This window comes from Gopherus flavomarginatus, chromosome 5, assembly GCF_025201925.1.
Source record: "Gopherus flavomarginatus isolate rGopFla2 chromosome 5, rGopFla2.mat.asm, whole genome shotgun sequence".
Taxonomy (NCBI): domain Eukaryota; kingdom Metazoa; phylum Chordata; order Testudines; family Testudinidae; genus Gopherus; species Gopherus flavomarginatus.
Window position 1 is genome coordinate 98,082,476 of NC_066621.1, and position 12,052 is coordinate 98,094,527.

Consider the following 12,052-nt stretch of genomic DNA (forward strand, 5'->3'; position numbering starts at 1 on the left):
GGCGCGGTCCGGTGCCGGAGCCGAAGCCGTGGACTGAGCTGCTGGTGCCGGAGAGAGAGCCGCTTCCATGAGGAGGGCGCGGAGACGTTGGTCTCTCTCTTTTTTAGTGCGCGGCTTAAAGGCCTTACAAATGCGGCACTTGTCACTAATGTGCGATTCCCCCAGGCACTTCAGGCATGCGTCGTGGGGGTCGCTTGTAGGCATCGGCTTCTTGCAAGTTGAGCACTGTTTAAACCCTGGCGAGCCAGGCATGGGCCCGGTGCCGGGTGCCAGGGAGGGCAACAGCCCACCCACAGGCAACGTTCAATAACTATTTACAAAAACTTAACTAACTACAACTACACTGAAAAGGTAACTATAACTAACTGAGAAAAAAGGTTTTAGAAGCTAAAAGACGAGGAGAGCTAGGGATGTGGAGGTCAGCGAACCGCACTCCACAGTTCCAGAAACCGACACGGCGGTAAGAAGGAACTGAGGAGCGGGCGGGCCGGCAGGGGTATATATCTGGTGTCATGGTGGCGCCACTCTAGGGGGCGACCTGCCGGCCCACTGGAGTTGCTAGGGTAAAAAGTTTCCGGCAGATGTGCACGCGCGGCGCGCACACCTAACTGGAATGGATATGAGCAAGCACTCGAAGAAGAAGCTGCAGCTCCCTATTTGGCCACCTTACCCCTCGAATTTTTATTTTTTTTTTAAAAACAAGCCATCTCCACTACTCTAACAGCAGCAGGCTCCTTCAGTACATAATGAAGGATCTTTTACTTGTAACCACCCAATAATTATGAGCTCTTTCTCCTGAGAGACCAGACAAATAATGGCAGCTGTGAATATTGCTGTGCTACTAAATGGGAATCAAATCCCTGGAAGACAAACTCACTCGATAGACAGGTTTACTGTTGTGGTTCCCAATGCCGATACGCACAAAGCAGCCGGTGACTGTCTTGGCAAAGAAGGGCATATGACACCAACGCTCCAGCTTATGCCGAGATAACCGTACTCGATTCAGTTCTTCAGGTAAGGAGACTGGCTGGGATTTGGGAGGAATTTCTTCTTTTCTGGTTTGGAAAAGACAAGGAGGACAAAAGAAATGTAAATCCATTAGCATCAAACAAAGGGGTTTCAATTAGTTATCTAAAGCATTTGTAAAAGGATTCAATTTGTCAGGATGGAAGAGTGTAGTTATTTGAATTTAGTGCTCATGAGAGGTGTCCAATGGAAAGCTCTGGAGATAAAAGCCCTATATACATAGGACAGGTACAGCATGGGCGGTAGTTTCTCTTACACTTCTCAACTATGAGCCATGTTCTTCAGGGTGCAAGTACTGTTGTCTCCAAATCACAAAGCAATGGTAGTAAATTTCAGTCACTACAAATATGGGCACAATTTGAATAGTGATGTAGGATTCTTATCCCACCATTACGAGGCTCCTCAACCAGTCAGTTTATACTCAACATTTTTCACAATGCAAGCGTGCAGCTTCAATTTTTCAACACAACTGAGGCTATTTCAAAATGTTTCCCCAACTGGTTTATCTCTCAAGGGTTAAGTGCAAACTCTGGTGCCAACAAGCAAGAATTATCTCATCTTCCAATCACTGCAGACAACAGGAAAGAACACACTTGGGTCACAGGAGAGTGTTAAATCCTAGCTGCTGATCCAGTGGTGGGAAGCTGGACTACAAGAGGGAATGCAAATAAATCCCAAATCTAGCTGCACATAGAAGCCCGCAAATGACATTGCCAAGAGGCAGAGCCACCTCTGATGCACCAAGTTGCCCCCACTTAATCCTCTAAACCAAAACATGGTCAGACAGGTATTTTAAACACACACACACACACACACACGACAGCAGTTTTCTATAACCTGTGTTCAATACTTACTCTTCCTCCTCATCAGATGAGGATGATCTGGATGTGCGATCACTCTTCTCACTAGACTTATCATCCTCTTCTTCCTCTTCATCATCTGAGTATACTTCGCTAGTTTTTAATGGCTGTTTTTTTTGCAAGCAACTCAGCTGAAAAAGGAAATAATTGAGCTTTTATTTTTGCTGAAAGCTTCTCCTTGCACTTGGAACCTTCAGTTGTAAGAGACAGGATAACCAGGTAATAATGTGCTCACAAGCGGAAAACCAGCTTCATAGCATGCAGTTACACTTACATCTAAGCATTCACTTACTCACTGTAGGTTTACTATTTGAAACAGACAAACAGGAGTATGCAAAAGTTTCCTAAATCTCAGCTGTGCTCATTTGAAACACTGGGTGGAGCACAGCAATGTGATAAGGAAACAGGATTCACATATGCATACTTGAGCTTATTGCTACCTTGCCAGTCTATCTGCTCATGACAACAACTTTTGGAAGAAAAGGCACAGACCCCTAAGTGTCTTTTTAACCATTCTAGGCAAGGACCAAGGAAGGCCAAAAAGATAGTGTCACAACTTCAGTCTGCAACAAGATGCCTGGGGCATATGGTGGAAAGAACAAAATGTGTTCTGTTTACATGTACAGAAACAGATGGCCACAGACAAAACATTACTAATAAATTAACAGAGTCTAGGTGGTTTAGGGGTTCAGAAATGGAACCTTTCACCTCTAGGTAGCCACTTCAACCACATCTCAAGCTGTCAGGAATGAAATGTTGCCAAGTGATCACTAATCAACAGACTGTGTGAAATTATTTGGTGGTTTCAGTCCACTCTCCAGTGAATACACATCCCTGTCTCACAAGCCACCACCAACAATTGGTACCCTTGTTAGCAATTTCAGTCAAAAAACCAAGGAATGAGTGAACATGGAAATGGCAATTTTGGAGTGAACAAACGTCAAGACTGGAGCATATTGGGGCGGAATATGAGTGGGGAAGCTTGATTAAAGATTTTGGGCTACGTTTACATGAAATTGTATTGAAGATTTAAAAAAAATTAAAAACTACACAGTTCAGAAGATATTACAGGGCTTAGAATCAGTTCAGCAGGCCACTAAAGAACAAAATGTACTGGCTTTTAAAATGGTGGAGGCAGCACTCTAGGGAGAAGTGGGTTCAGGAAAAAACTCTGCCCAAAACAAGAATTGGGAGCAAACAAAGAGGAAATGAGGAACAAGAAAACCACCATTAGTTTCAAAACCAAATCAACCCACTTAACTGAGCTTTTTGTATTGACATCAATTTATACAGATTAGTGCCCCAGCATCACCTGTTACAGTCGTATTACATGATTAGGAAATGCACTCCAAATTACGTTCTTTGCAGGTCAACAACACAAATTTTCACACTCACCTGTTCTGTTCTTCCTTTTCTCTCTCTCTGCTTTCAGTTCCTCCATGGCCTGAGATTTCTTATCCAGTTTCTCATCCCGCTTTGACCGTCGTTCTTTGTTGTGTGACATCACCTAAAGGGTGTGCACAGAGAACACTTCACTACCTAGCCAAAGCTCAGAGACTGAAATAAAGAACAAAGTTAAAAGTTCTCTATTCTAGAATTCAAGCTGGTTGAAATTTTTCATTCAAACCATTCAATGAAGTCCCTTTTCCCTCCCCCGAAAAAACCTGAAAATTTTCGGAAAAGCCTTTGAGACTCCTAAGCTCTGTGTCAAAACTGAAGATTGATATTTCAAAGTTTAAATTTTTGTTTCTCTCTTCTTGGCTTTTTCCTTCTTTTTTTCTTCCTTATTTCTTTCTGCCACTGAGTGTTGCCTAGTGTGTTTTTTGGCTAAATTTCAGAACTTCAATTCTGGAAGAATTACAGAATGGCAAAAGCAAAAATGAAACTCATTTTGCGAGTCTCAAAAGTTCTGAAAAGTTAAAATAGCAAAAGAAAAATGGGGAGATCAAGGTAAATAATCCTGGACATCATTCATCTTATTGCACGCAGTGACAAAAGGGAAAAAGGGGGATGAGGAGGGAAAGTTATACAGTTTTCAAAATATATTTTGCACAGAATTTCAAAAAAATACTGTTCCATTTCAAATTCTGCAAGATGGAAACAACTTGAAGACGCCATTTTTCACAAGAGATTTTTTTCCATTTTGAGCACCTCTATCTCAAATGCCTGGTAGTGTAGTATGGAAGGTTCTATCAGCATAAGTTCTGAGCGACTTACGCAGAATATTCTTGGACAAAACCTTTCTAACACATGACAAGCTGGGTGTTCTGTTTATGCTGTGTGTTACAGAACTACTATAGTAAAAATGATTTGGATTCAAGAGTTCCTATTTTCCCCCCTCCAGACTTTCTTGGTACCACGAGCCCAACAGCATAGACATCAAGGGCGAAACCAACTAAAATTTTTAGATGTAGCTGAATGTTTCCTAAAATAGCTCTACTACCATCACTGTAAAGTCTGATCTTGGAACTTCCCAATGGAAAACAAGTAGGAAGCTCAGGCCCTTGCCTTTCCAGTGGTATAAAGCTCTCATTTCTAGCCCTCCTGGGTTATGAGATCTGTCATTGGCGCAAGAGTGCATATTACATAACCTGCACTTCAGGCCAATGACATTCCTTTGCAAGGGCAAAAAGACCAACAACAACAACAAAATCATTTCACTGGCAGGTTGTTTTTCAAAAAAAGTGTTCAGTTGTTGTTTGAAGTTGTTCAAATGTTTGGAATTTTAGAGGTAGCCCCTAGGAAAGATGGAATAGTTGGCAGAATATACGAGTCAATTAACGATGCAGAAAAAAAAAAGTAACACGTGGCTCTGCCATTTATCACATAAGTAAAGTATGTACTTATAAAGTAAAGTAACAAGGGATGTTACCCAGGTAGGAGATAAAAGACTATATAGACAAAGCGGGTTCTTTCTTTATATTTGCTAGAAGAGTAAAATTGTGTAAATTAAATTTCACACAGAAAGCTATATTAAGAGAGCATTCAGGTTGCCAAGTGAAGCACTCAAGAGGCAAGAAATACCAAAGTATTCTTGCCTAATTAACTCCTACCCTTTATGCATGTGAAATACAACACAGTCCCTCATGACATGAACACATTCCTTCAGAGCCCTACCTCTGGCCCTCCTAGAACATTGCCACATGCACTTGCACGTGTAATGAGAAATTCAGCTCAATTTCCTTATAAATGCAGGTAATAGAGTCATCAGAATATTCAGAGGTTGTTTTTCCAAAGAGAACTCTTGTATAAAGTCTGGACACATGCACAAACACAGGTTTAAGAACTCATAATTCGACTTAATTCTAAACAGATTTTCACCAGACTATAGAAAGTCTCTAGGTTGCAGATGTGCTTATGTCCCTACCACCTTTTACACACCTGCTCCACACTAGAGGGGCACTAGGAGCTATTAATTTTTTTTTTAAAATAGAAAAAGTATTATTTATTTTTTGTGCTCAAAAATGGCTCAACTGTTTTCAGTCAAACTCCCCTAAAAAATATACCTCCACCATGGGACCAATGTGGGAAATTTCAGCTTGAAAGGTAAAAGTCTGACAAAAAGATATAAGCAACAACAAAAAGCCCCTTTAGACTGAAAACAGTTAAGCAAATATTATATAATAAAAGAACAAATATGGCTATATATTTTCTTTAATTTATATGCTCTTTGTGATCTGAAAACTCAAGACTGCATTGAGCACAGAAGTGACCTGACTTCCCTGCCCCCTACCAGGTTGCTGAGAGGGGTATGGAAAGTGGCAGGAAGGAGGGCAAAAGGCAGCAGCATTCCACTGTGGGATAAAGTGACTCTAGTAGTGCGAATTGCTGTGTTTCTTACCTGGCATTCCTGGATCTGTGAGAGCTTTTTCTTCTCCTGCTCTTCCTCCTGCTTTTTCTTTTTCTCCTTTTTTTCTTTCTTTTTCGCCGTTTTTAGTTTCTTCTTAATTTCAAATCTGGGCATAAACAAGTGGGGCAGAAGAAAGTAGATGAAAGGGCTGAAACCAATTTCTGGCATGACTCAGATAAGGACAGGCATCAGATTCAAGAAGCATTATGGATTAAAAACTGAGATGGACAGTAAGTATAAAATATTGAGTTCTCAATCACTGAAATAGTGCCTGAAGTTAAAGAAAATGGATACATGCTCAGAATCTCACAGCTGAGCCACAGTTATGCCATGATAAAGTGGGAATTGGAACAGTTAAGCCAAGTACAGTAAGAACCAGTAGTTGAAGTTTGATAGTAATCTAGAACCCAGACACCTACTACTTGGAAAGGTACATGTGATGCCATGTTATGCCTAGGGGAACAGACATACTAACTTGCAAATTTTGTTGTTTGTTACATTGCAGAACAGTACCTAAATATAATCAGGTTCTTTAGATTTCAACCTAAAAAGCTTGTGAAGTTTCTTTTTCAGCACCCATACAAACCTCAATGTTCAACTCTACAGCTATAGACCTTTCCAAAAGAACCAGAAAAAGCATGCCTCTAGTATTCATAAGCTACAAGAACAAAATTGTATTTCAGACTTGGTCCCAGTTCTATCATATATATAATTCACATTATAAAACAGCCAGAGAACAAAGACATGGCTTGACAACATTATAATAAAACTACAATCAGGGTTTCCATTCAAACACCAGCCAACTTGGGAGGAGACATGCACAGAATGGGTAGGAGTGCTGCAGCAGAGTGATTGAGCCTACAGCGGAGAAAAGCAGCATATTGTTGATGCCTGCATATACAAACTCAATGCTGACCTGTATAGCATCATTTATGTAGATGGGTCTTCCAGTGGGTTTATGATCAAATAAATTGGTTAGTCTCTAAAGTGCCACAAGTACTCCTGTTCTTTTTGCAGATACAGACTAACACAGCTGCTACTCTGAAACCTGTCACAGAAACAGTTTTACCTTTTTTTTTTTTTTTTTTAAAGGAAGCGAAGAATCTAGATTTTCTGGTTAGAGAACACCATCTCTACTCTAACAGCCCAATCCTGCAAAAGACTGAGCATGTAAATAACTTTACTCAAACAAGTAGTTCCATTGGAATACTTAGCCTCCAAGAAGAATGTTGACAAATTTTTATTAATGTGCTCTGTTGAGGGACCAGAGCTGAGTAAATTAATTAGTTTCCAGTTCTCATCAACCTCCTTTCAAGAGGCTCAGTCAATGATGGCTCTCTACCACACCACTAGGAATCTCCAAAAACCCACTGCTGAGCTCTGGAAGAAGGTATTCTGTTCACTCAAGAAGGGTACCACTTGCCAGCCACTGGCCCCAGCTCCCAAGATGTTATCGGAAAACCATAATTAGTGTTTCCAGAGTTTCAAAACACCAGCTCCATGCTGGTTGGGGGAGAAATTAATGGATTCCCTTTTCTCCTACCCTCTGATTCTCTGCACAAAGCCTGCATCAATTCACCTCAATAGAGTGTTAACACAAACCTAGAGACAATAGATTAAATTCTCACCTTCAACTACTTCCTCTGCTAATTGCTTTAGCAGAAACATCCATTTCAACTGAGGCTGCGAATGCAGAGTGGGTAGAATACCACCAATTTTTCACCCAAACTGATTCATGAACGATCTTAAGACAGAGTCTGTTCAGAGAAGACTTGGAAGAAACTGCTAAAAGCAGACTCTAGTAACAGCCAGGCTGGGCCAGATTCATGAAGATCCCATAACTGATCATACTGGCATGGGTAGTAGGCCAGAACCCTCCCCTCTACAGACCTGCCAGAGGAAAGGATGGAAGAAGAGATGAAAACCATTGAGAAAAAGTAGAATAGAAGGGAAAAATCTGTTTCATGTAAACCATAATTTTGTCGGTTACACGCAACAGCACCATCTTTAATGGAAAGAATTTTATTACTGAAATAGCAAGTTTGACAAGGGAGACACAAAAACCACCTCAATCTAAGGCCTTGTCTACACTACAAAGTTTTGTTGACAAAAGGTAGTTGTTCACCACTTTGGAGGTGTCTAGCCAGACAATGAACCATCACTTGGTTAAGAAGCCATTCTTTGGCAGGAAAAAGGGATGAGAGCAAAAAATTTGTATCTTGACAGTGGAACAGATGGAAGTTCTCATGCAACCAGACTTGCTGTCACCTGAATCCCAGCTGGAGATGATTCTCAAAGAAGAGAAATGCTAGAAGAAAGGGGAACATTCTCCCCTCATCTCTAACTCATGACATTAACAACATTTGAAAGACAAGGAAGCATCGCTGAACTGAAGGAGTCGTCTCTCACCACTGCTTACAGCAGTCTGGCTGGATTAAAAATCCAGCCAGACTGCTGTAAGCATGTGCTGAGAGAAACCTTTTTACTTTAAATTCACTTAGCTTGTTAAGTTAGGTATTCACTTGAATTTTACCTTTTATATCTTTGTAACTAATTCTGACTTTTATTCCTTATTACATGTAATCACTTAAAATCCATCTTTCTGTAGTTAATAAACTTGTTTTATTGTTTGGACAAGTCTGGGACTGGGAATTTGCTGGTGTCACTCTGCAATATAATTTAGGAGTGAATGGGCGAGCAGGCCAAAAGTGGATGCTCTCACAGCAAAGCAGTGTAAAAGGTACCCCAGCTTGAAGAATTGAGAGGACACAGCTGTTTAGCAATCCAGATTGTACCCTGAGTAACGTCACATGGTCTTCTCATGGATCAGTAGCTAGTTGGAAGACAGGAAACAAAAGGATAGGAATGCATGCTCAGTTTTCACAGTGGGGGAGAGGTAAATAGCAGGGTCTCCCAAGGATCTGTACTGGAACCAATGCTGTTCAACATGTTCATAATAAATGATCTGGAAAAAGGGGTAAACAGTGAGGTGGCAAAGTTTGCAGATGATTGCAGTTAGCTTTGGATTTAACTAAGAATTACAAAGGGATCTTACAGAACTGGGAGACTAGGCAACAAAATGCAGATGAAATTCAATGCTGATAAATGCAAAGTAATGCATATTGTAAAACATAATCCTAACTATACCTAAGAAATGATGGGGTCTAATAATTAGCTGTTACCACTCAAGAAAGATATTGGAGTTGTCATGGATAGTTCTCTGAAAAACATCTGCTCACTGGTAGCGGCAGTCAAAAAAGCTAACAATGTTAGGAAGCATTAGGAAATGGATAGAAAATAAGACAGAAAATATAATGTTGCTAGATAAATGTATGGTATGCCCACACCTTACTACTGCATGCAGTTCTAGTTGCCCCGTGTCAAAAAAAGATATTAGAATTGGAAAAGATACAGAGAAGGGTAAGAAAGATGATTAAGGATATGGAACAGCTTCCATACAAAGAGATTAAAAAGACTCTCTCTGTTTATCTTAGTAAAGAGAAACTAAGCAGAGATATAACAGAGGTCTATAAAAGCATGAATGGTGTAGAGAAAGTGCATAGGGAAGTGTTATTTACCCCTTCACATAATACAAGAACTAGGGGTCACTCAATGAAATTAATAGGCAGCAGGTTTAAAACAAACCAAAGCAAATGCTTCTTCACACAACGAACAGTCAATCTGTAGAACTCATTGCCAGAGGATGTTGTGAAGGGAAAAAGTATAAGTGGGTTTTAAAAAGAACTAGAGAAGTTTATGAAGTATAGGTCCACCAATGGCTATCAGCCAAGATGGTCCAGAACATAACTCTAGGCTCTCGGTGTCTCTAAACCTCTAACTGCCAGAAGCTGAGACTGGATGACAGGGGATGGATCACTTGATAACTGCCCTGTTCTGTTCATTCCCTTTGACACATCTGGCACAGGCCACTGTCAGAAAACGGGATCCTGGGCTAGACAGACAATTGGTCTGACCCATTATGGCCATTCTTATGTTCTTAATAATTCATAAACTTACCTTCTCTTCAGCACTTCCCTCTTCTCTATCCGGTTAAATAGCTCCTGTTCCCTCTCCTTCTCTGTCATCTGTTCCAGCCGAGCTCTGTCTTCCTCATCTCCCATCAGGTCCTCCCCATAACCATCATGGAACTCCTCATCTTCAGATGATGAATCTGAATCTGAGCTGGAGGAGGAACTGTTGCTCTCAGAATCAGACACTTCACCTGAAATGAAACCATGAGACAGTTATGTTATGCTGTGATAAAACTAAATACTCCGGCTTGGCCCTACCAACAATGGATGGGGAATATGGCAGCCGTATTAGTTCTCCACTACGCTAGTAACAGTAGTGAATAAGAAGGAATCAGAATAAAGCCAATTAAATTGAAAGACAGTACATTTAAAAACTCAAAATGGAATATTTTGCTTTCACCCAAAATGCACTACTATCTACAACATATCATGGAGTCCGAGGACTTTACAGAATTTTCAAGAGATTATGGTGTCACTACTGTTCCACCATAATGTCCACTCAAAGATGCAAAGTAGTTTTCATTTTGATAGGACTGTTAACATAATTTTTCGTGAAATGAAGTAGTAACAAAAATATTGAGTGACAGAGTATGTGAATTTTTCACATTGTTTTGATGCAGATCAGGCTGACACACACTGAATATAAGATATCAAAAGTGACTCTACCATTTTTGAATTTTTCAGTCCTTTTTGACAAGAACGTTAAGGTTCTGTGATCTGATTTTTGCCCCACATATTACTTTACATCTGCTAAATAGGACACAGTACCACTTAGAAGTAGGTTCCAAGTTTCCTACAAGTTAGTTTTAATACACCAACACGAAGCTGGCAGCTTAAGCACTGTCAACATGATCATTCCCACAGCTGTTTAAATAATAGAATGTTGTTTGCATAGGACTTCAGGTGACAACATTGCTGAGGGTACGTCTAGAGTACTCGCCGGATAAGCAGGTAGTGTTCAATGCATCGGGGAATCGATTTATCATGTCTCATCTGGACGCAATAAATCAATCCACTAATCGACGATCATATTCCACTTGGGCAGGAGGAGTAAGTGGAGTCAAGGGGGGAGCCACAGCAGTCGACTCACCGCCGTGAGGACAGCCAGGTAAGTCGAACTAAGATACTGAGACTTCAGCTACGTGAATAGCGTAGCTGAAGTTGCGTATCTTAGTTTGAACCCCTCCCACTAGTGTAGCCCAGGCCTAAGCTACAACACAAGCTAGAGCTGAGACAGACTGCCCCAAGGGATAGTTCCTTTAGACACCTTAAGTTCATCTCTCAGCTCAACTTATGGTGAAGGGTATGGAACTATAAACTACCACCTTTATTGCTAGACAACCTAAGAAGGCAATCAATTATAACTGCCAGTACCTCCCCACCATCACTTTACAAATAAATTAGCTTCAGGCACTGCTGAGAACAGAGCTTAGGCCTCTGATAGGACCACCCAAATATTACCCAGCCATATTGCATCTCAGATTGATTGGTCCACATTGTTATTTTAATCAATACACCATATTGCCCTCCCAGAGTCATGGATGGAATCTTGGATTCCTGACCCCATCCTCAACAGGTTTAAAAGTTTATTAGAAAATGTTTAAAAATAGATGGTACAGAGAGTTTGAAACGTTAGTTATTGGTCATCGGGGGTAACATACAGAGCACAGGGGGACGCTAGTATTTTGATATTGGACAGCACATAACATATACAGTCTGCAATGTCCCCAATGCGGGGTGTACGGTGGGTGAGATCAAGATACAGTCCAGGAGCAGTGAGGGTACATCACTCATACAAAAAGTTACAGACAGTCGTGGGTATAAATAAGTGGGCCGGATAATGGGGATAGGATGACCCTCACATGGTGGAGTTCAGTTTGGTTGGTTCAGAGCTCAGGGGATAAAATCCAACAGGGGAGCTTTACAGGTTTCCTTCCCCTTGTGGGTGCACGAAGTCACGCCGGCTCACTCTTGGTATTGGTGGTGGCTAGTGATGCGCTCTGTGTAAATAAGACCATCGAATAGTATCCGAGACCATTAGGCATCTCATGAGCTGCGCGTAGCGATGGCCTACCCCACAGGTCCTAAGTACACGTTCATTACAAGGGTCCCAGGCACCCAGGGCCCCAACGATCAGTGTTGGTGTAAACCTTGTACTAAAAAGCAACACAGCCCTAGGACCCTATGAAATCTGTTTTATTATTGTGGATTTTCAGATTTATTATTTTCTGATTGCTTTTTTCACCTTTTTTTAAATTCTGTCTTTATGAGGGTTTTTTAAATCA

General features: G+C 40.9%; 1 protein-coding gene across 1 annotated transcript in view; it reads right to left on the minus strand.

The window, feature by feature from the left end:
- Positions 1–12,052, minus strand: part of RTF1 (RTF1 homolog, Paf1/RNA polymerase II complex component) — a 48,997-nt gene that overhangs the window by 22,225 nt on the left and 14,720 nt on the right. Inside the window, exons 4-8 of the mRNA XM_050954914.1 lie at positions 9,754–9,958; positions 5,728–5,842; positions 3,278–3,393; positions 1,881–2,012; positions 878–1,055 (exon numbers count right to left, since the gene is read on the minus strand). Coding sequence (XP_050810871.1) covers positions 878–1,055; positions 1,881–2,012; positions 3,278–3,393; positions 5,728–5,842; positions 9,754–9,958 — 746 coding nt within the window. The remainder of the gene's footprint in view (positions 1–877; positions 1,056–1,880; positions 2,013–3,277; positions 3,394–5,727; positions 5,843–9,753; positions 9,959–12,052) is intronic.